Here is a 22,114-nt window from a genome sequence, read left to right on the forward strand (position 1 = left end):
AGAAACATACACTCTCCTCTGCTCATCACTGTAAGCACATGTGACGCAATCTGGAGTCATCTGGGGGTTAAAGTACATACGCGGAGTTGCGGGGCTCGCGAATGTTTGTGAGTTAAGTTAAATTACACACCTTGTGTTATGAACGGACACATTAATTTACGTACGAACATAGTAGAACAAGATGATGAGCCGCCTAGAATCTTTGTTACGCAACGTAATGCTCTCTCGCCCCCATAATTCGACGCCATATTGTGTTTGGATTAGGATTAACGTAGATTAATATTTGTACAGTTTGATTGATATTAAATAAGAGCTTTCTTGATGCTGTTGAATTGCATATACACACACGCACGGTGCGTTATGCAATGAAAGAAGTAAGAAAGTTGAATGACTCTGCACGTCTCTCCAGCTCCGCCAGATAAAGTTAAACCGGTTACTAACCTTGAAACGTTTGCTGAAAAGTGACGCTGATATGTAGATTTGATCGAATGATTGGGATATTGCAACGGCTTTGAGGAATGAAATGAATATGGTGAGTTCGAAGATCTTCACGAAAATAGTCTCAAAAAATGATCATCAGCCTACTATGTTAAGTTATGACATTTCTCTACTAAAACTCCTCAAAAAGCTAGACAGCTATGCAGGTCCGAATGCTTTCGATGGCTACTGCCATCCTCTTTTTATTCACCATACGGCACAAACAGTCCGCCTCAGAAAGCCAAAAAGTCTTATCTGTCCTCTTCTCTGTGGACGCATCTTTAACCCTTGAGTGCAAAGTGCGAGTGAAAAGTGAAACCACCCAGAACGAAGGGGTAGAAGGATCGAAGAGGCTCACGGCTTACGAGGGGTAAATTGGCATGACTCTCCGATATAAAACCCGCCAACAGCGCCACAAGTGGTGGTGGGGCTTAAAAGCCGGTCAACATCTATAAAAGCGTTCACTCTCGATGGAAGAACGTTCAGACTGGACTAAACCAACTCCGGTGCAGTTTGTTTTACTAAAAAACCCGGCTCCAAGCAGTAAACTCAAGTGTGTAAACGAAGTGTGTGCGCCATTTTTTGTGTTTGTTAGCAACTAAATCAACTGTTCAAGGACACCATGAAGTTGTTTGTAGTGTTCGGCGCACTTTGCGTCTGTGGCACATTGGCGGCACCGCAGAAGGAGGTGGAATTGCGTAAGTTTGGCTGTGTACCGAAAAAAAAAATGCATCACTTAAGCCGGTTTTAAGTCGTCGGGGGGTTTGCGTAGCTGTGCAAGTCGTCATTAAACAGAAGCAGATGCAATAATTGATAGTGTGGGGCGAGGTGTAACTAGCTAAGCATTATGGTGCAAAATGGTTATAAAAATGAGGGCATTGTTGTTGTGTCATGCTGTGGTTCTTTTTTTTATTGATAACCCTTTATTAAAAGCTGTGATTATGTACAAGTCAGAGATGTTAAATGGTACTTTAGAAGGGAGATTGACATGTTCATTATAGTTTAAGTAGTACATAATGTCTTTAAAAAAGCCACTTTACATGCGGAGATTGGGCTAGGTCTTAACGCGCGTCGTGTGTTGTGTTGTAGAAGCGCCAATCACTGTACATTCCATCACGAGCTCTTCTGTTCTGAAGCCTCTTTTTGAAACAAAAACATATTTTTCAATTATATCCGAAGCAGTTCTACTAAAAACTGCTTGCGGAGGATAATGTTGAAACGAAACCTACGCCAGTAATAATTCTACGAATTAATGCGCAGATATGTGTATTGTAGCTCGGTTTAGAAAAGCTTCTTTTTTAATCTAAAATATATTCATTTAAATTCATTTCATTTCAAGCCTGCACGAGTAGGGAGGCTTCAAAAATTTAACCTTCACCTTTAAAGAACACGAACATCACGCTCAACAAAATCAAATGATAAACACCGGGAAAATAATGATTCTAGAATGCGTAGCAAAGATGGGAAGATAGCACCAGCAAGGTGCACTAGACCGTAAAAAACACGTGAAGAAACAGGTCAAATCAAAGGCGAAGACGGCACGAAGAATGGCGCGTTATCCACTTAATGAGATGGTTTTTTTTTATCTTGAGTAGTTAGCTCGCTCTGCTTTATGGATCCGAAATTTATAGCCAAACAGCTTCATCGTGCTATTTTTTTGCTAATGAATCTCAATGAGGTCTGTTAGGGTGTGCGAACGCTTGAGAAAATTGAAAGCAACATCTGCTCTCGTTTGCCTCGTACTGCCGTCAGCAAGCGACGAACCCCGCGTGCAATTAATTCAGTTTAGCTTGAGAATAAAATCGTACAACAACAACAAAAAATCGATCAGCAAATTTTATTACAATCGAAAATAATCTCACGCACGTAACTACACGGCATTGTAACATTACACGAGATATTTAAAATCCCTCTCATCCCTATCCTTGACCTGTTTTTATCGCTTTTTGCTATTTCCCATTTTGCCACCCATCTGTATAGCCGCCTTCATGGAGATCTGCTACCGTGACAGTCCCGAGCTGGGCAACTGTATCAAGAACAGCATCCAGCGTATGCTTCCGGAAATGCATGTAAGTAAAGGGCGAAGGAAGGGATGGAGCGGGGACGACAACACGGTAAACTAAGTCGGTAGAGCATGTTCGAGGCTTACGCTCGGTACGTAGGTCATGATCAACTGCTTGTCATCCTTCATTTTAATGCGATTTTAATTCTCGTTTCCTTATTGTGCTTGTGCAATGTGTGCCCCAGCACATTATCATTTTGGAGCGAATGATATCTCGTTTTTTTGCTTTCTTGTTAGTTTTTATTTCATTTTGCTCTCAGTTTTTGTTTACTGTTTGTTTCATGTTAGTAGCTTAGACAAAGATAATTGCTTCACTTATTTTTTGCATTTTTTATAGTCTTCAAAAAATGGTCTTATACCTGTTTACTCCATTATTATATTTTAAAGTTTTTTAACAAACTTTGCATGTGTTGATCAAACATTTTAAAGAAACTTTCTCACGTTTTTTGTTATTTTTTTTGTCGTGTCGTGTTTACTTTATTATTTTAATGCTTAAAATTAACTTCATTTTCTGATATGTTTTATAATTTTTGAAACTTTTTTTATATTGCTTCTCATATTTTTCAATTAGATACTTTTTTTTCTTTGTTGACCAAAAAGTATTTTTGTTTTGGATACGTTTGGATATTTTTATCAATTTTAGGTTCTTTATCATTAACTTACTTATAGTTGTGTTTACATTTTTATTATGTATTCTCAAATTTCTTCCACTTTTTCATATTTTTGCTTCATTCTTTTGTGTTTTACTATTTTTTATTTCAAGTTGTCCAACAACTCCAATATTACATTGTAACATCAGCAATGTTATTGATACATAAAACATTAATTTTTTTGCTTTCTAACCCTCTCCAGACTGGTATTGAATCGCTCGGCTTCCCATCGCTCGATCCGTACGAGTCCAAGAGCACCTATATCGACTACAAGCGCAACCAAATGTCGGCCTCGCTTCACGTAAAGAATGCCAAAACGTACGGCATGAGCAAGGCCCAGATTCTGGACGTACGGGCGACGGCGTCCGACAAGTTCATGAACCTGGCCGTCGATGTGCGCTTCCCGGAGATCGTTATGGATGGCTACTTCAAGGGTGAAGGACGCTTCAACAGCATCAAGCTAGCTTCGAAGGGTTACTTCAACAACACGATGAGTAAGTAGGATTGTTTAGTGTGAGCTACATGCAGTTGGCTTATTGCTCCTATTACGTAATTTTCTAGCTGACGTTACTACCACCTGGATGATGTCGGGACACGTGAAGGAACGCGACGGTGAGGAGTACCTGGAAATTGAAACATTCGACATGAGCCCCGAGGTGGCCAACATGAAGATCTACGCCACCGGTCTTTTCCCCGATCCAGAATTGAGTGCGTCCTTAACGACCGCTTTCCTGGCCACGAACAATTTTATTTATTTTAGTTCAATTCTTTATTTTTTTGTAGACCAAATTGCTCTGGAATTCGTGAACCAGTACTGGCCAATGTTCTACAAGGAAATGTTGCCCAGCACCCGGCAGGTATGGGAACCGGTAATGATCGAGCTGGTAAACAAGATCTTCCTGCGCGTTCCCTACCGACGACTGTTGCCCAAGCAGCAACAGTAGGGTACGGTACGGTGCGTGTTGACCTATTCCGTGGTCAATTGGTTTGTGTTTAAGGTTTTTCACTATTAAGCAAGCAAGTTATTTTGTTGTAATAAACGTTCTTCATGTCACTCTCTTTCTGGACGATTGAAAAGTATGTTTTATTTTGTCTGTTTTTAGCGTAAAATTTTTAAAATACTTTGACTGACACGTGTTTTGTATTTTGGACAAAAATTTCAAAACATTATCACCCACGTTGATGAAATAAACCAGCAACAAAAATACCAAATTTGATTCTATAACACAAAAGTTTGACTTAATCCGCATCTCACGATCACCTCGAATCGGGAAAGACCCGTAACCTTTCGAATAAAAAGAGAATTTGCGTCATAGCAAAAGCATGCCGTCTTTCGATCGCTTGCTTATCTAACTCATAATGAGAAGATGTGTTTAATAATTTGTTAAACAATAAATACACTTAACAGAAAAATTCTTATCAAAGAGCGGACGTGATTAAATGCTTGTTCATGCTAATTTGTTCTACACAATAGAAACCTGGATAGAAAGTTCGTTGCCATAGAGATATGCTTCGATGTTACTACGGCATACTACGATGAGCTTTTTTTTTGTTTTGCATCAATTAATGTAATGAAGTTTCATCCGGGCGGGCTGGCAAAAGGGAAAACAATGCTTGATTTTAATGAAAGTAATGTTTACGCTACTGTCCTTCTTTGGGTTTGTTGCCATTGTTTACCAGTGATTGCTTGCGAAACGGTGTAAAGAAGGACTAGGAAGATTCATAGCTTTATCCGCAACATTACTTCTTGTACCAAAAAAGGGAATCTCTATTGAAGCGAATAAATTCAATGTTGTGTAATGACTTTTTAGGTGGATAGAAAAGTTCTTACACTTACATTTTTAAAGAACAATTTATGCAACATTTTTTTCCTAAATTCTTTTAAGAACTAGACCAACACATCTAATTACGGTCAGGCCTTCTTTTCCTTTGAGCTCTTCTTCCATCAATCCCACCGAACACTTTCATTCTGACCTGATCGTAATCATCATCTTGCGCGATCAAGCCAGACCCCAGGAACTGGCTAATGGGGAAGGTTGAACTGGGCTGGGCTTGAATCACATATATGGTGCGTGGTAACGCCGCTAGTAACTATTTATTCTTGTGATTGAACACGCGAACGAAGAACGAACCACAGCTACTGCCTCGTTCTGCCGCTGAAAGGCAGAAATGGCAGAGGTGTTCCAGGCAGAAATGGGTACAATGACAGAGTTGTCCATCGGTCAGCAATCGAGGAATGGTGCGCGTGTTGAGCTTTCGGGGTGGCTTAAACGCATAAGAGCTTAGAAAAGGGAGGAACGAACAGACTGGGGAAGGTTAGTGTCCCGGTAGGTTAAAACAAGTGAAACACTCTGGGCTCGTCTGTTGTTTCGTGTTTTGTCTTACAGCGAACACGCAGCACAGGGATGGAAGTGTGACTAAGACACTTTGAGGATTTACTTGGGTTTCATTTATTCAATTATTGGGTCTCACTCTTTTACATTTATCGCTTATTTTAATTGCAGTTAAAACTTTCGTATTTATTATACTTTTTCACTCATTTATAATTTTTTCTTATAGAAATTTTACCCTCTTTGTAAAGTTTTTGTTATAATTTTTCTCTTTTATTTTGATTGTAATTTAACTCATTGATTGATTTTTCTTTTATATTTCAAGATGTTTTTCTCTCATTGTAGAATTTTCAAATTATTTTTTTGTGTTTGGTTTTGTTTTTGTGATGAATGTTAATTTTTACTTCTTTCTTATTTTGAAACCATTTTTGTGATTATTATATTAATTTTTTAATGATTAATTTTGATTGATTTTAATGATTAATGATTTTAATATTAATATTTTGTGGTTTAAATATTTAAGCTTACCTTTTTATCTTTCTTAAAATTGCCTTAAAAATCATTATCATATCACACTTTTCCCCATCACTGTAGCAACATGGTCTTCCCCATGCGCTAAACTAGATGGGCTTATCCGCATAAAACTTCTACTACGCTAAGACGCTCGTAGTTTGAATCTTGCGTGACCACACACGCGCGCGACACGTTCCGATCCGAACGGCGATCCAACGGACTGCTGCCCCAATACACGCACCTCCCAACCACGCGCGTAGTAGTTGTCTGCAATCGATTCTGCCACTGGCCGATCACCGGGAATTGGCGAGACGGGAACATCGGGAACACACAACACACATTCCCAAACCGGGTGGATCTTTTCCTCGGCGAGGGTAGAAGGTGGCAGTGGAAGCAGAGAGAGAAACAAGAGACACACAACACACACAGGCGACCGAAGGGGTGGAATGCCAGGAAGTGCAACAGCCAAGGAAGAGGACGCGGGATAACGTGGACGCGATGCCGTGTGTATGCGTGCGCCGGGAGCCCGGTGTCTATATAAAACGGTCATCAATAAGCTGGCCGCATTACAGTTCAATTTTAAACGCGCTTTCGAGTCAATGTCACGGGCGGCGGGCACGTCCACGGTGCGACACATTTTCAACGGGCAATCGCGACATTCGTTCGATTTAGTTTTTCGGTGGAAGCAGTGATACAAGTGTAATTTTTTTTTCGGGGTGATTTTTAACGAAAATTTGGTATTACTTAAATGATTAAGTGAATCAGTGGTTACGTGAAAAACGAAGTTAAAAGGTGAAAGTGAGCATTAAAGTGACAAAGTGTCACAATGCGGTCAATCAGTGTACTCTTAGTAGCTCTATTTGTGACGTTAGCGGTGGCAAAAGTTGATGAAAATGAGTCCAATTTTAACGATGATACAGAAGTGATCGAAGGTAATGTGTAAAAATGTGTACAAAAAGTATTAAAAAATAATAATTTAAAATATAAGAGGGTTCGTCGCTTGCTTCGTTTGTATGAGATATCAAAAGACTTCAACGCGTGGGGACTACCTAGGGAATGTGCTCAGTGCGTGCTAGATAAGACAGTTAATGTGAATTATTTGCATCAAATCATGGTTACTTAGGTGCGCAAAAAATGTAACGATCTTTCTTGAAAGATCCTTATCCGATCGTCTTGGTTGTTTTTTTTTTTTTTTCGCTTCAAAGTAGTGCACTCATTTCGCTTGTATTCCTGCTGTCCAGGTCCAGAACGGCCCGAAAGCAAACTGCGTAGTTTGCTCATGCCAACACTTTGCACACACATACGCTCTGCTTTGCCATTTACACCGGATCATTGAACCATTGCAACCCATGCCCAAACAGCACACACCCAACACCCGCTTTTATCCAGCAGTGATCGGCAAGACGTTCGGCTACCTCTTGCTAATCACGATCACCGGACGGCAGACGTGACAAAGGCGTTGAAAAGTGCCGTCTCAACAAAGAAATCGCAGGATCGGGTGCCATTTAGGTTTGACATTTTGCTCAGTTTGCCCACTTGCAGGCGGGCGAGTCAGGAGCGGTTCCCAAGCCGCCCTCCCAAGAACTGGTTCACAACACCAACACCCTGTACTCTTCGAAGGTCGAGGACAGGGATGGTAAGAACAATTGCAAAACTGCAAACCGGTAGGTACCGGTTTCGGGAAGGCATGATCTAAGAACACGACACACTCTAGATCCAAACGATCGCTCTAGGTAAGGATGGCGTAACGAAGCAGTAATCCTTCTTACATGAGTTCAGTATTTTTTTTTTCGGACAAATTGGCTTCAGTGTAACACGTCACCGTGAAACAATTTCCGCTGCCAAACCTCAGCCACAAAACAAACAAAACAACCACCCATTAATGCGTGATCGGTTAACCGAGAAATGGGGCAAGTGAAAAGGATCACCGCATCGCAAGTAAACGGGAAAATCCCACCTTTGCCATTGCGGCACCTTGCGAAATGTGTCAGCCGCGTGCCATCCGGGCGAAGGCGGTAAATAGTAGTAACCATACGACTACTTGGGTGCGTAAATGTACGTCCGGTAGCATAGAATGAAATGAAGGAGGAAAGGAGGGAGAAGCGGTGAGAAGATGTCGGGTGTTTATTACTTTCCATGCGATTCATAGACGATTCCGATCAGGTACGCAACCGGCGTAAAAAGTTTGGCTCAACGGTCGGCGGGTAGTAGTCACACCAGGGAGTGTAGGCCACTATGGTACAGGGATCGATGCGAGAAGCGTCAAAATAAAGATTCCATTGATTGCGGAGCAAAAATGTATTGAAAAATGCTTCCGCATGCTTTTGCTTCCAGATTGTACTTAAGACATAAGTTAACTGCGCCTAGATGTATGCAATCTTGTGTTTAAATATCGATCAAATAAAAAGCATGGAAACAATCATTATTGATGTAATTTTATGCTTGAAGTTCATGCTTTTTCCCTTGAAGTAAACGTTCTGACATTACTTTTTTTTTAAACTTTTGTATTTACTCATGCCTAAAATTGTACGGAATCAACTATTTTTTATCGCCGAATCTTCTTTAAATAACGCAGATTTGGTATCGAAATTTTCGAGTAACACAAATGCAAACTAATATTGTTTACAGTATTTACTGTAAGAGAAACTTATACTGGTTATTTTTTAACACACCAGCTCTCCAGCAAAACCGCTTGTAATGACTTACTAAGGATCAGTTATGATAAGCCATTTCTTCCTTATTCATTGTCTTATGCCGGACATACTCGGTTGATTTTATTGTTTTACTTGAAATTTATTTTGTTGAGATTCTAAATAAAATTAATGTTCTTAATTTGATTTGTTTCCATGGGCCTTTTTCATAATTTTAAGTACCATGCTTCTTAGCATCACTTTCATTTTTACTGTTCCGTTCGTACGATCATACACTAACAAATATTTATTTAATTTGATACTTCAGCAATATCAACATATCACCAAAAAAAAAAAACGATAATTCAATTATTTTTTACATCCTTCATCATAATAAAAAATACATAAACCTTCATAGCATTACTATCGAAAAATGCAGCTTCTTTGAAAAATCAATCACTGCCTAAATGTATGAAATACGATGTGTGTTAGATGTAATGATAAATTGTTTAAAAATTAAAGCTTACAATAATCTATTTATTCTGCGTTTGACGCTATTGGATGTTTATGAAGTGTATGCAATAACCTCATTTTGTCCACTAAGTATCCTCACACATACCACGTTTCCAAGAATTAATTTAATTTTTATCGATCAACACCGTTCAACCGTTCGCATCTGTGTCCATTAACGAATGTGTTGGTTTGATAAAAACGTTGGCGAAACAACTAATTACAGGTTGGCTTATGGCCAAGTCGCTGCCAGGAACGTAAGGCTTTAATTAAACATTAAACTTGTTAGCTAGGGAAGCGGCTATCCCATTAAGAGCAGGGTTCCTCCAGCACATACACACAGGGCGTGTAGTAAAGTTGATTAAGCTCCACAGACAAGCACACAATCGGGAATGGATTGATTTTCCTTTTTTTACGATCGTAGGAGAAATGAGGCATGAAGCGGGAAGGGAATTCTTTCGCGGGGTTGGGCATTTTCAACGTGCCGATCGCGAGGACTGCAACAGAAGTGCATTTGATATTCTAGTGAGCCTCAGCAAACTAAACGCACCCTGATTTATGTGCCAGAGTTTCCAACCAACTCAACCACCATCATCAACCACGTGTGTGGGCACATACACAGGATGTTTTCAATAGAAATTATTTTGCAGAGGAGCTTTGTTTCTTGTTCGCACCAGGAAAATGGGAAAGTACTGTTAGGGTTTGCTATGTTTAGCGGATGCTTTTAGCGCCTTCCTTTACGATCGTGCTGTTTTCTTTTTTTACGATCCTCAACAGTACAATGGTTGTTTTATTATTCTGTTCCTCCTGCGGGATCATTAGCACAGCAAATAATGGATTTATGAGCATGTGAAGGAAGAAAGCGAGGCTTAAAGTAAACAAAACTAGCATTAATTAACACTTCAAGGAGCGTTTTTGCAATGAATACTAAACCACTTGTACTAGCTTAGGAAGGAATTATTTCAAACAAAATTTTATTAATTTTAGGTTTAAAAAAAACCTAAATACTTTTATGCATAATTCTCCTCCATTCGCCTCTATAGAGGACCATTTGTAACTGAGGTTATTGACCTACCGAGGCTTGTATTTTTAGCTGCAACTCGGAAACATTGCTAAGGTCATGTGCCGGGGGTTTGCTCATATTACCAACGTACCACATATCAGTTCTTGTTTTTATTTTCCCTCTTCACCCTATCTTCTGTTGGGCCTCGCTGGGACAAGGTGAATCATGTGTGCTGTCTGGGCAAAACCACCTTCTCACCACACACCCGAACACAGGCTTGCTAGCAAATTCCCGATTCAAAAGCTCCGGCTACTCCAGGGTAGTTGAGGGCAACTATTTGGTCGTCCCCGATGTGTATGATTGATATTTTGGGGCCGATCAACCACGATCAACCTGCCCGAACTCAGATCGATCATCATTTCTTCCGATCTTTTCTTTTTACCTTTTGTTGGAAGCTTTAATCCCAAACCCTCCCGATCAGGTTGATCTGGTGGCGAAGCGTTCTGGTTCGTTCGTTTGCGGTCGGCCAGTTATGGTATGTAAATTTATTCAAATATTCCCCTCGCTCGCCCGTCCCACATTGTCGAAGGTGTGAACGAACTTTCAGGAAAACAAGAAAACACAAAAAGTATCAATCAAAATGAGCAAGTGAACGCCACCGATCGACCAGTGCACACACACACACACACACACACACACACACACACACACACACACACACACACACACACACACACACACACACACACACACACACACACACACACACACACACACACACACACACACACACACACACACACACACACACACACACACACACACACACACACACACACACACACACACACACACACACACACACACACACACACACACACACACACACACACACACACACACACACACACACACACACACACACACACACACACACACACACACACACACACACACACACACACACACACACACACACACACACACACACACACACAACGGCTGTAAAACAAATATTTATCTGACTGTTTTCTGTATACTTTATTTTGCTTTCGGATTTGTTTTTGTATGTATATTACGTTAATGTTCTTTTGTAATCGGTTGTTGCAGTTTTTTTGTTTGTTTGTTTGTTTCGTTTTCGGTGCACTCGGACCCATTACGATTTTTTGGGGTGTGATTGAATCGATTCAATGGCGAGACTGATGCGGAATAAATCGATACCACTTGACAGTGATTTATGGTGCTTGACAGTGAGATTCCTTAACGAGAATGTGCTCCATCTTATCCTATAAAATAGTTGAAGTAACGCAAATTTATGTAAATACGTTAATAAAATAGATCGAAACGCCTGAAAGTATGCAATTTCTTTTTAAGTAAAGTTTTTGACTAAACTGAGCGAAACGAGACAAGCATGCGCCATGGTTTTTGACAAAAATGTCGGAACTTTTTGTACCGATTACTTTTTTTTAAATCAGTTGCAGTAAAATGACTCTAAAGGCAAAGTTTGACTGACTATTGAACTACGTGGTATCGGCAAGTCAGTAAGCCGGCGTGACCTAAGAGGTCGTTAAGCCAAAAAGAAGAAAAAATACTGACAATTCGGGGAGCTTTTTCGAGGAAAGCTTCCATTGGTTGAACTCGAAGAAAATCTCAACTAATAAGCTTGCTCGACATTGGCGAGTCTTGCCAAGACTTCGTTTAGCAGTAGGATAGTAATGCCTTCAGTTCATAGACCTCAATCCACTAAACGATCGATTGTTTCTGCTAATAAAAATATATGTTCCTTCCCTCCTTATCATATAACAAACAGTTGGACAAATTTCCAACTTTTAGTAACCCTTTTTTCTCGAATTTTGCTATTGATTCATACATAAACGATATGATAAAATTTTAACGCAATGGTTCAATAAAGGCTCAAAATAAATTGTTTTTAAATTTCCAACTTTAGGCAGAAGAATCGGTAATTAAATCTCGGAAATTATGTCAATGCTTCTTACTTTTCTTTCCTGATTCTAGCCCCAAAAGCACTTGAAATTATTTATGCATTATTTATGCAAAAATATATTACATACATTCGTGAATTCGAACCCAGAAAATATCGTCAAAAGTAAGCTTTTACTATAAAACATACTTTAAAATCTTTCTTTTAAACATTTTTTCTTAAAACAGCTGAACAAGTGGCACCCCGACAGCCACGCCAAGTATGGCTCAACGCACACGTGCCCCATGCCGACTGGAAGCAAGCGCTCGGTGACGGTAGCCCCTGTCTTACCGCCAAAGGACACTTGGGCTTCTGTACCTCGTTCCGCAAATGTTACCCATACTTCAAGGTGCCCGATCTAAGCGTCTGGGAATCATGGGTACTCGGTAACTATGACACCTGCAGCTACTTCAACGAGCAAGGCCGCCAGGCGTTCGGTGTTTGCTGTACCAACCCGATCACACCGCTCCCGATCGATTCTAACCCGGTGATAGAAGCCGTCCCGGGTATTATGTTGCCCCCGCTAAGCTCTGGCACTGGTCAGAGTGAACCGAACAAACCACCCAACAAGAACAACAACTACCCAAGTTGGCCACCACCAATCCCAACTCATCCACCGGACCATACACCCGCCACTCATCCACCCTCGTTCGGTGGACTACCGCCACCGACGACAGAGGCCTCCGTTGGTCCAGTGTCGGAACCAACGCAACGACCTACGACAACGTGGCCAACTCGACCACGACCACCGCAGGCCCCCAACCAACCGACACCAGCTCCAGTACAACCGATCGGTGTTTGGCCACCACCCGTTCCTACCCATCCACCGCTGGAGATCTCCACCCTACCACCCTCATCGTCCGGAGTCGTCGGAGGTGATTCGTCCAACGTGGGTTGTGGTGTGAAAAATGGCAATCCGGTAAGTAGCGGCATTGGGAATGATGTAGATAATCGGCATTCGAAAAACTGTCATTCGACACGCGCTCCATCATCGAATGACGCAAACCGAGAAGAGGCTTAAGAGAATGGATTGGAAAATTATTTACCACCAACAAATAACTTTGTGGCTTTGTGGAGGCTTTGAATAACAAATCAACGATGCATCATCATTGGAGGGGGGGGGGGGGGGGGATTTTACAGTCTCATGATGAATGAGTGCAATTTTGTTTTGTAAAATATTTGCCTGGACTGGAGAAAAGCACTACCGAGGATAGATGTTTGAAGAAGATTTTTTTGTTTATCTTGCTCGTAAATTGATTCAATTTATTTATTAAATTTATTTCTGGAAAACGGTCACAGTGCATCCTGGTTTTGCGTTGTTCTTATTGCTTAATTTTCTTTGTTATCCTTTAGAATGCCATACAAATCTATAATCAAACTATTTTTCAAGAAGATTTCGATACTTGTTTGAATTACACTTTAAAAAAGCTAATTTAAATACAAAAAAAAAACAATTTCAAATTTCGGCTCAAATGTATGCAATCGTTTCTTTGAGTACAAGGATAAAATCAATTATGAAGTAGATTTTTCAATTCATTCTGAAATTGTTATAACTTTAACTAAATTAAAATAATTCTGCAAGCGCCCTCCAAAAATTTTTTGAGACCAAATCAAAAAAAGCCTTAATGAATCAATAAGCAATAATTAGGTTATTTATCTAGCTAACTTCATTTTGCTAAACAAAAATAAAGTATACAAGGAGTAGTGAAAACCATTTACTATCTTAAATGAATGCCTAAAAAACTCTCAAACAGAATATTGTATCCTTAATTTATGCAAGCGTTTGTTATGATTGCTTTAAATATTGTTTAATACCTTTTATTCTCTTATTATCGTTTAGGACACGGAACGAATCGTTGGTGGCCATAATGCTGATCCGAATGAGTGGCCCTGGATAGCAGCACTCTTCAACAACGGGCGACAGTTTTGTGGCGGATCACTGATCGATAGCATTCACATCCTAACGGCGGCCCATTGCGTTGCCCAGTAAGTAGAGTGTAAGTTATGTCGGCGTGAGGATTTCAATATAATCTTCGATTTTTGTCTATTTCCTGATTGAACTAACAGCATGAGCTCCTACGACGTGGCACGTCTGTCTGTGAAGCTCGGTGATCATAATATCCGATCGAACACGGAGGTACAGCACGTGGAACGACGCGTTAAGCGACTCGTCCGCCATCGCGGATTCGATTCGCGCACTTTGGTAAGTAGACGACTAAATGTTGGGATGAGTTTGCCATTGAATCGATTCATCTCTACAGTACAATGATGTAGCCGTCCTGACGATGGACCAACCGGTGCCGTTCACGAAACAAGTACGACCGATCTGTCTGCCGGGAGCAGACAACACGAGGGCTTACAATGGCCAAACGGCGACCGTTATCGGTTGGGGAAGCTTGAGAGAAAGTATGTTTTGAAGTTAATAGCCTCTTAACTGTAAGATACAGTAGCAAAATTTGGTTATAATTTAACAGATGGGCCACAACCAGCGATCCTTCAGGAAGTGAATTTACCGATATGGACGAACAACGAGTGTCGTATTAAGTACGGTCCTGCCGCACCCGGCGGCATCATCGACACGATGCTTTGCGCCGGCCAGGCAGCCAAGGATTCGTGCAGTGTAAGTGTTTCGATTAGTTTTTAAATAAATATTTTCATCAAGAGTTTAATCCATTGTGGTTCTTTCACAACAGGGTGATTCGGGTGGTCCACTGATGGTGAACGATGGCAGATGGACGCAGGTCGGTGTCGTTTCCTGGGGTATCGGTTGCGGAAAGGGACAGTATCCGGGTGTGTACACGCGCGTCACTGCTTTCCTGCCGTGGATAAAGAAAAACATCATGGACGCCTGAGAAAGCAGCCGCGAGGTCAAAAAAGACCGAACGAAATACAAAAAAAAAAAACACAAACGCAACATAATTGCCATTCATAGAAGTGCCTCCAGTTCCCTGAACGTTTTCCCCCAAGCCGGCTCTACTGGCACTTTAATTTACAGAATAAACAGTGACTGAACGAACGACCTTGGTGTGTGACATTAACTTTTCTTTTTTAAACATAAAATATGAGAAAATTATAAAGAAATTTCGGAACACTTGTACAGAACATCAACCGAGAAGCAAGCAGGTTTGTTATTAAATTTATTAGTTTAATTAGTCCATTTATTTGGATTCTTTCTTGTTTGACCTCTCCTGGGGTTGGATAATATTGGTTCACTGTTTTCTTTGCTGTATCGTCCCCGTTTTTAATGCTGCTGGTTTCCTATGTGTGTGTGTTTGGATGTGTGCGTGTATATTCGTAGTTTTATGTTTAAAGTGTTTTGTTTAGTTCCATTTTCTTCTTTAGTAAAAAGGAACGCTTTAATGTTGAATAATTACCATTTAAAATTTGTTCTTCGAGTGGAACTGTGCCATCGACTCTCACACACGTTCGACTGCCGAAGAAGGCATTGATATTCGTTTTAGACACCGTTTTTTAAGGTTTTTGTAACAAGTTATTAGTACTCAAGTTTGCGTGTACTGTTGTTCGCTGTGTTCGCTGCGTTGTTTAAATAAATGTTTTCCTCATCTATAATTTTCTCACTCACTGTTGTTTCCATTCATGTGTAAACAAAACAAAAGGTGAGTGTAGTTGTGTCCATTTGAGACCCACACGATTGGAAGAATGTTTAAATCAAACATAATAATCAAACGTTTCCAAAACGATCAAAGCTGAAATACCTTGAGACGAAGCAGAAAACCTTCGGATAATTCTAGGTGTTGCATAAAATAATGCTATAATAATTAATGTTTAGTTCACAGGCCTAATCCTCTCCGGTGACCGCGACAACCGCCAAATAAACAGACAAACAAAAACTCGGAATAAATAATTAAACATTGACGAACCGTATGCCGAGCTGATTACGAGAGCTTCGAGTACGATGGTGGTGAGAACTTTTTGCGCAGGAATTTTAGAATGTACAGCGGAAGACAGGAGACCAGGGTGATGACCAGTACTTTCCACAGGAAATCCCACGACCAGATAAACTCCCAGTCTGAAAGTGAAGGCACAAGTTATAGAAATAATTGATAAAAGTCGTTCAACAGGAGAAGACTTACCAAAGTATTCGTGCAGTACGGCAAGAGAAACGATGTAAAGCACTAAACTGAATAGTTCCGCTATAACCATCAGTCTGTAATTAGAGAGAATAAAACGTAATTAAATAATAACCTGAATTTTCTTACACTGTACACAGCAACCAAAATGGAGGTAAAATGACATTTGAATATTTAAAACTGCAGCTATAGTTAAACTGAAATGCAATAAGCAATACTTACTTGTGCCACGTACGAATGGTTAGCGCCACCATTATCAGCTCCGTTAGGATGAGGGCCGAAAAGCTGATCGCTACGATATGAATAAATTCGTCCTCAAACAGAATCAGCGCACCGTACATGATCACACCGCCTGTAAAAAGAGGGAACATCATTATTAATCAGTATAATCCATCAACAAAACGACAAAAATTCCACCTTACCTTGATAGATACTGATCAACACCCACATGAAGAACGTTTTGTAGCTCAAACTGCGACCTTTCGACAGCTCCTTATACAGCTCCGGATACGTTATCGCTATGTTCGCACTAATGTCCTGATCCAGCACAAGCGAAAACACCGGAAACATGGTGTAAAGTGTAGCGTACCCAACCATCAGAAAGCCCTGATAGAGTGCCACCGATGAAAGGTAGAAAACGGCCGAAAATACTGCTTGCATCGTCGATATGATCAGCCCACGATGGATGACAAACTGTGACAGGGCAGCTGAACGCTTGTACGACCGTCTTCCGTGCACAATCAGCAATCGTGCAATGTGAGAAAATTGTGGTATACTAAAATCTCCCGCCAGTGATGCTTGCTTTCCTTCGCGCCCTTCTATCCCAATGCCAGCGTCCGCCTGCTGTATCATGCTCACATCATTTCCACCATCACCAACGGCACACGTTCGCTTTTTCGAATACTTCTGAATAAGCGACACAACTTGCGCCTTTTGCGTTGGACTGCAACGACAGCAAACGACCGCCGGACAGGCCGTGGCAAGCTCCATAAACTCGGGTTGATAGTACTGCAGGCACACCTCAAGGCTTTCACCCGACACAACCAACGCACAGTCCTGTTTGCGCCGGAACTGATTCAGCTCCAGATGCGCGTCCGTGCGAGTTAGCACACTCTTCAGCACGTGTATGCTCTGGTTTCGTCCAACCAGATGCGAAGACTTCGCAATACACGTCGCCGTTTCGAGCTTATCCCCGGTAAGCATCCAAATCTTAATGCCAGCATTCCGCAACAGCTCAAGCGTTGGCCGTACGCGATCCTGCAGTCGATCTTCAACCCCAGTCAAACACAGCAACTCCATCTCACGTTCGAGACTCTCGATAACGGCCGCCACTTTCGTAACGCGATCCGTAACGCTTACTTTAGCGGCATTGTAACGCATCACGAAATCGTTGTAATGCTCCTCGGAAAGAACTTTCTTCGCTACGACAAGCGTTCGCAGACCTTCCCGTGCCATATTACCGCTCTCTTCCGCCAGCCAGTCGTTGTACTGTACAATGCCCGACATTACAACGTCGGCTCCCTTCAGATAGAACGTGATTTCGCCTCCATTAAGCTCACGCACTATAATTCCCATCCGTTTGTTTTCGCTCGTGAAGGGAAACGTTTGCAATATTTGGTACTTCATCAGCCCCGGTGCTCCGGCAGCGATGATTGAGTTCAGGGACGTCACACTGCCACCGCTCGACGGTGAGTTAAGATCAGTTTTCGAGTTAACCGAAAGGTTCGTCACGGTTGTGTTGATGGAAGCGTTCTCGTTCATGCTCGTTCCGCGACCATTTTCCCGTGTTGCGTCACGAATCTGGAGCGTCATGTGGTTCAGATCACGCTGCACAAGCGTTAGACCAACCGATTCCGTCCACTTTACCAGCGCAATCTCATCCGGACTGGATGCTTGGTAGGTTTTCTCCGTTGTAGTTTCCGGCTTTCCGGTGGAAGGTTCCCCGGCCTGACTTTCGACCGAAATCGAACGCGAAGGTGATTGGCGACGTTCCGTACCGGAAGTGGAAGAAAGAGAGCTACTTGCACCATTTCCACTGCTACTTTCGTAAACCGGTGTTACGTTGTGACAGAGAGCGAGCGCTTTTACCGATTCCCAGATACGCCATCCGTCCGGTTTTCGTAAACGTGGTTGATATTCGGAACCATGATCGTCTGGTGATGCATCGACCGGTGCGGAAAGTGTCCCGTACACGGATTGTATAGCGGCCGACACCATCGGAAACGTATCCCGTCCGTAAGCGGCCGTTCCGACGTGAATCTTTTTAAATATCATCTCGTTCTGTGTTAGGGTTCCAGTTTTATCCGTCAGCAGGTACGACATGCGTCCCAATTCCTCCGGAATCGTAGTAGAACGCACAACTGTTCCCTTGATTTCATCGTCATTTTGAATCTGCCACGAATAGAACGCTTTGCCCATGTCCAGATTGACGCGCAGACTGATCGGAATAATGTAGGAAAACAGCAGCACAAATCGGAACATGTACCGATACCATGGACCGTTAAAGCCTTTCAGGCACATCATAGCGAAGGATAGTCCGATAACGGCACAGAAGAGAACCTTGGTGAGATTGTTAATTTCCAGATCGAGCAGACCGACTTTTGAGCGGGGTTGAGAGTTGTTCATAACGCTGCGTGTTTCGCTGCCCGTGTAGATGACGATACCGACCGCCGTGCCGGATGCAACGACCGTGTTTGCCCAGAGAGTGTTTTCAACGTTTAGTCCCTCATCTTCTGTACCACCGAGCTAAAATATAAGGCAAAAATAGGATTAATTTTAATCAAAATAACGCATAACCATCAGTATCTCGGCAACTGAAAGTGGTAAATGAAGTGTATGCTAACCTTCGAGTAAGTACCGATAAACGTATGGATATCTCTTTGCGGTTTCTCTACGTAAAGCGAGGCATTCACCGTCAGTAAATCACCATGGGAGGCAAGCTTCTGCGTTGCCGGAACCGCAAGCCGCAACTTCCAATCCGTCTCACCATCCAGCATGTCCGTACGCACAAAAACGGCTCCACTTTTATCGCTCGTTCGCAACAGTATCAAATCGGCCGGTACACGCTCATCCTTCTCCACCATTATAATGTCCCCGACTTTCAGCTTGGATGAGGAAACGGATTCCGGTGGCTTATCCGCACTCACGAACCGTTTGTACTTCTGTGAGTTCACCTCCCGATCACGCTTGTGCCGTCGAAGATCATCAACCGCTTCGCGACAGATCGTTACTGCCAGCACGAAGCCAAGTGGGCCCCAGTAGGTGTACAGGTATCCGATACGAATTTCCGGTATGAACTGACTGACCGCCATGATGAGAAAGTACAGGTTGAGAAAGAACCGGAACTGCTCGAACAGCACGAGCGGTAGGAAGGTGAAGATGTTGTACTTCTGGTTCCGGATCTCGTTCGGTGGGAACTTTTCCGTTAGTGGCCGCCCGATATAGATCGTGCGGGGTTTCAGTTCCTTCGAAGCGCACCATTTTCGCCATGCCCAGCACCAGCAGCTACGGCGAGAGGGAGCGAGGGAGAGATAGAGAGAAAGGGAGTTTGTGTGTAATTGAAGTAAAAAATCGATAAACAATATAAAACGGGGCAGACATAATAGTCCTTGAATAATGCGCTTTGCTGTCCAATAAATGCATGCAGAGCATGTAGCGCAAGCAATATTAACTTTTGAATGCCAAATTAGATTATATAAAAAGGTTTTTGTGTTAGTGGAAATGATTTCACTTCCTTCTTTTTTCTGTGTGCGCCGCCTATTGTGCAACTTCGTTTGCTACACACAACACAACTTCTCTTCCGCCGGATTACATTACCACACGATGACTCATCGTGTGCTTCCCCCACATCTACTCGAGTGGATTCTTCTTCCGCTAATTTCACGCTGATAAGAATCACCCACGGGAATGTAGCATTGTTTTCATTTCCAAGCGAGACACTGGGCCACTGTGTGAGGGGAGGTTCCGCTATTCGAGGGACAAGGATTTTACCTGAACCAGCGTGTTTTCGGTGCTTTCTCGATGAGTGGTATCGTTTCCTTCGTGACCGGCGGAGATGGAATGTGGTGGTGGTGCGGTGGGGCGTCCTCCATCGCGTCACGGATTACCTGTAGCTCATGAATTTTGGTGGCCGTTTCTTATTACCCACGGTCGGTGTCGTAAGGCTGTGTAGTGGGTTCAGCAACGGAGAACCCGATTGTTTTGCACACGGTAAGGAGAATGGCAAACACGCACGATAATACTAACGAAACATTTACGTTTACGTGAGGCACAAGTATAGCAACAGTATTTTATGTTTTGTAGTGAGTTGAATTTTTGCGAAACGCAATCAGTGAAAGAAAACCCTCCTCTCTGCCGATGTGCTGATGGATGACGTTTCTTCTGCCTTCAAGAGCACCATCAACTGTCTCTTTTTGTTGACTGTTTTGCTTTTTCGTGGTGGAAGCATCCGAGATGGCACGCACACACTTGCGGCACCGTTTTGACAGTTTAAGAAAGAAACGGTGTTGTTTACAACAATGTTTTGATTTTGTTCTTTTTTCTTCCTTTTGCGTGACGCACCATCTGATGTAGTGTTTTTTTTTTTCGCAAAGAATGAAGTACGCAAAAAAAGTAATAAAAAAAACAATCTGGTGAAGAATTTGAACAACTTCCCTTACTTTCCCAACTCTTAACTTAACTTCCCAACAACTTGACCTTACTTTCCCCTCAACCCAGCTTCTTATCATAACCACTAACTCACCAGCACAGCTTCTTCAGGAAGGAACCCAGCTTGAACGATTCTTGGCGACGATTGCGAAACGAACGGCCGTTTAGTCGATTGGCACGCGTTGCGGCTGGTTCAATGAGCAGCTCTGTTTCGGAATCACTAATCTCGAAATCGCGCAGTTCAACATTCATCCTACGGGGTGGGACGGTGATGAACACGGTGCGCAATTTGCGAGCCCTTTTCTGCCCTCACTCGGTGCTTTACTGCAATCACACTGTTCCTTTTCTTACACTAGCACTCTAATGGCATTTCTTCACAATGAGAAAGCCCCAAAAAGGGGCATAAAATTACACACAGAATACCCAAACGCGCCCGGTCACTTTAGCAGCTGTCGATTGAAATGCTTCCGTTCCGCCAGCAGCCAGTTCGGTCACATTTTCCGATAGGAAACGTTTTTTTCTGATTTGTTTTATTGCAGCTGATTAACGCTGCTGTTCAAAGTCTTTCAGGAAATCGGTGCTCTCCGAAACGCACGAGAAAAGGTTCTTATCGCACATACTTATCGCAATAAACATTAAAATACTTAAGCGCCGTACACACACAGCAAGGCTCGTAGCGTTTGACAGTTGAAAATCGATTGCAATGTAGCAGCGATTACACGCGACTGTTTATTTTGGATGCATACCGTAAATAGAGCGCTAAAAGCATTCAATTGGGGTATTTCTGTTAAAAAAGGTCATAATTTCTAATGCTGAATACAATTGAAATTATGCTCTGGCTGCCATCCTTTAATCCCCTATTTGTTTTAGTTTTAAAATAAAAATTATTTTCCCTTTAACTTCAGCACATAGCTGGTGTTTCTGCTATGGTTTGTTGGTGATTTGACAGCATTACACAGCCACCCCTCGAAGGAAAAAGCACAGCAAAACGTTCCTCACCCACACGGAGGGTGTTTGTTGTAGAACATTTCCTTTGAAGAAATGTCGTTTTCTTGGAGCAAAACCGAACAATAAATGGACGCTTCGCGTGCGTCTAAAACAGAAACTAAAAACCCCGTGTACATATCATTGCAGTAGAATAGTGGCATTCCAGAGTGAGTGCGTGTTATTAGTGTGCTAGCACTCCCGGCCGGAAGTGAGGCCAGGTCAGGAAAAATGGG

The 22,114-nt window shown here is 42.2% G+C and overlaps 3 protein-coding genes across 3 annotated transcripts in view; 2 read left to right on the forward strand and 1 right to left on the reverse strand.

Annotated features, from left to right (window-relative positions):
• Window positions 1–1,086: 1,086 nt before the first annotated feature.
• LOC126565265 (uncharacterized) lies at window positions 1,087–4,133 on the forward strand. The gene is made up of 5 exons (XM_050222429.1): window positions 1,087–1,175; window positions 2,458–2,546; window positions 3,392–3,683; window positions 3,751–3,897; window positions 3,973–4,133. Exons 1-5 carry the CDS (start codon window positions 1,100–1,102, stop codon window positions 4,131–4,133), a joined length of 765 nt encoding a protein of 254 aa, XP_050078386.1. The 5' UTR covers window positions 1,087–1,099.
• Window positions 4,134–8,014: 3,881 nt separating this feature from the next.
• LOC126560356 (proclotting enzyme) lies at window positions 8,015–15,008 on the forward strand. The gene is made up of 7 exons (XM_050216318.1): window positions 8,015–8,087; window positions 12,345–13,075; window positions 13,997–14,142; window positions 14,224–14,359; window positions 14,418–14,562; window positions 14,631–14,776; window positions 14,850–15,008. The coding sequence occupies exons 1-7, from the start codon at window positions 8,015–8,017 to the stop codon at window positions 15,006–15,008; spliced, it is 1,536 nt and encodes a 511-aa protein (XP_050072275.1).
• Window positions 15,009–16,034: 1,026 nt separating this feature from the next.
• Window positions 16,035–22,114, reverse strand: part of LOC126563935 (probable phospholipid-transporting ATPase IIA) — a 415,461-nt gene continuing 409,381 nt past the window's right edge. Inside the window, exons 2-7 of the mRNA XM_050220796.1 lie at window positions 20,989–21,154; window positions 19,091–19,751; window positions 16,670–18,992; window positions 16,470–16,599; window positions 16,251–16,324; window positions 16,035–16,186 (exon numbers count right to left, since the gene is read on the reverse strand). Coding sequence (XP_050076753.1) covers window positions 16,053–16,186; window positions 16,251–16,324; window positions 16,470–16,599; window positions 16,670–18,992; window positions 19,091–19,751; window positions 20,989–21,146 — 3,480 coding nt within the window. The 5' untranslated portion in view covers window positions 21,147–21,154 and the 3' untranslated portion in view covers window positions 16,035–16,052. The remainder of the gene's footprint in view (window positions 16,187–16,250; window positions 16,325–16,469; window positions 16,600–16,669; window positions 18,993–19,090; window positions 19,752–20,988; window positions 21,155–22,114) is intronic.

This window comes from Anopheles maculipalpis, chromosome 3RL (assembly GCF_943734695.1).
Source record: "Anopheles maculipalpis chromosome 3RL, idAnoMacuDA_375_x, whole genome shotgun sequence".
Classification (NCBI taxonomy): Eukaryota; Metazoa; Arthropoda; class Insecta; order Diptera; family Culicidae; genus Anopheles; species Anopheles maculipalpis.

Coding starts and splice junctions, on each gene's coding strand:
- LOC126560356 (XM_050216318.1), top strand. CDS start 8,015: ATGTGTCAGCCGCGTGCCATCCGGGCGAAGGCGGTAAATAGTAGTAAC. Junction 14,143..14,223: donor GCGGCCCATTGCGTTGCCCA/GTAAGTAGAGTG, acceptor TTGAACTAACAG/CATGAGCTCCTACGACGTGG. Junction 14,563..14,630: donor TTGGGGAAGCTTGAGAGAAA/GTATGTTTTGAA, acceptor ATAATTTAACAG/ATGGGCCACAACCAGCGATC.
- LOC126565265 (XM_050222429.1), top strand. CDS start 1,100: ATGAAGTTGTTTGTAGTGTTCGGCGCACTTTGCGTCTGTGGCACATTG. Junction 1,176..2,457: donor GCAGAAGGAGGTGGAATTGC/GTAAGTTTGGCT, acceptor CCATCTGTATAG/CCGCCTTCATGGAGATCTGC. Junction 3,898..3,972: donor TTTCCCCGATCCAGAATTGA/GTGCGTCCTTAA, acceptor ATTTTTTTGTAG/ACCAAATTGCTCTGGAATTC.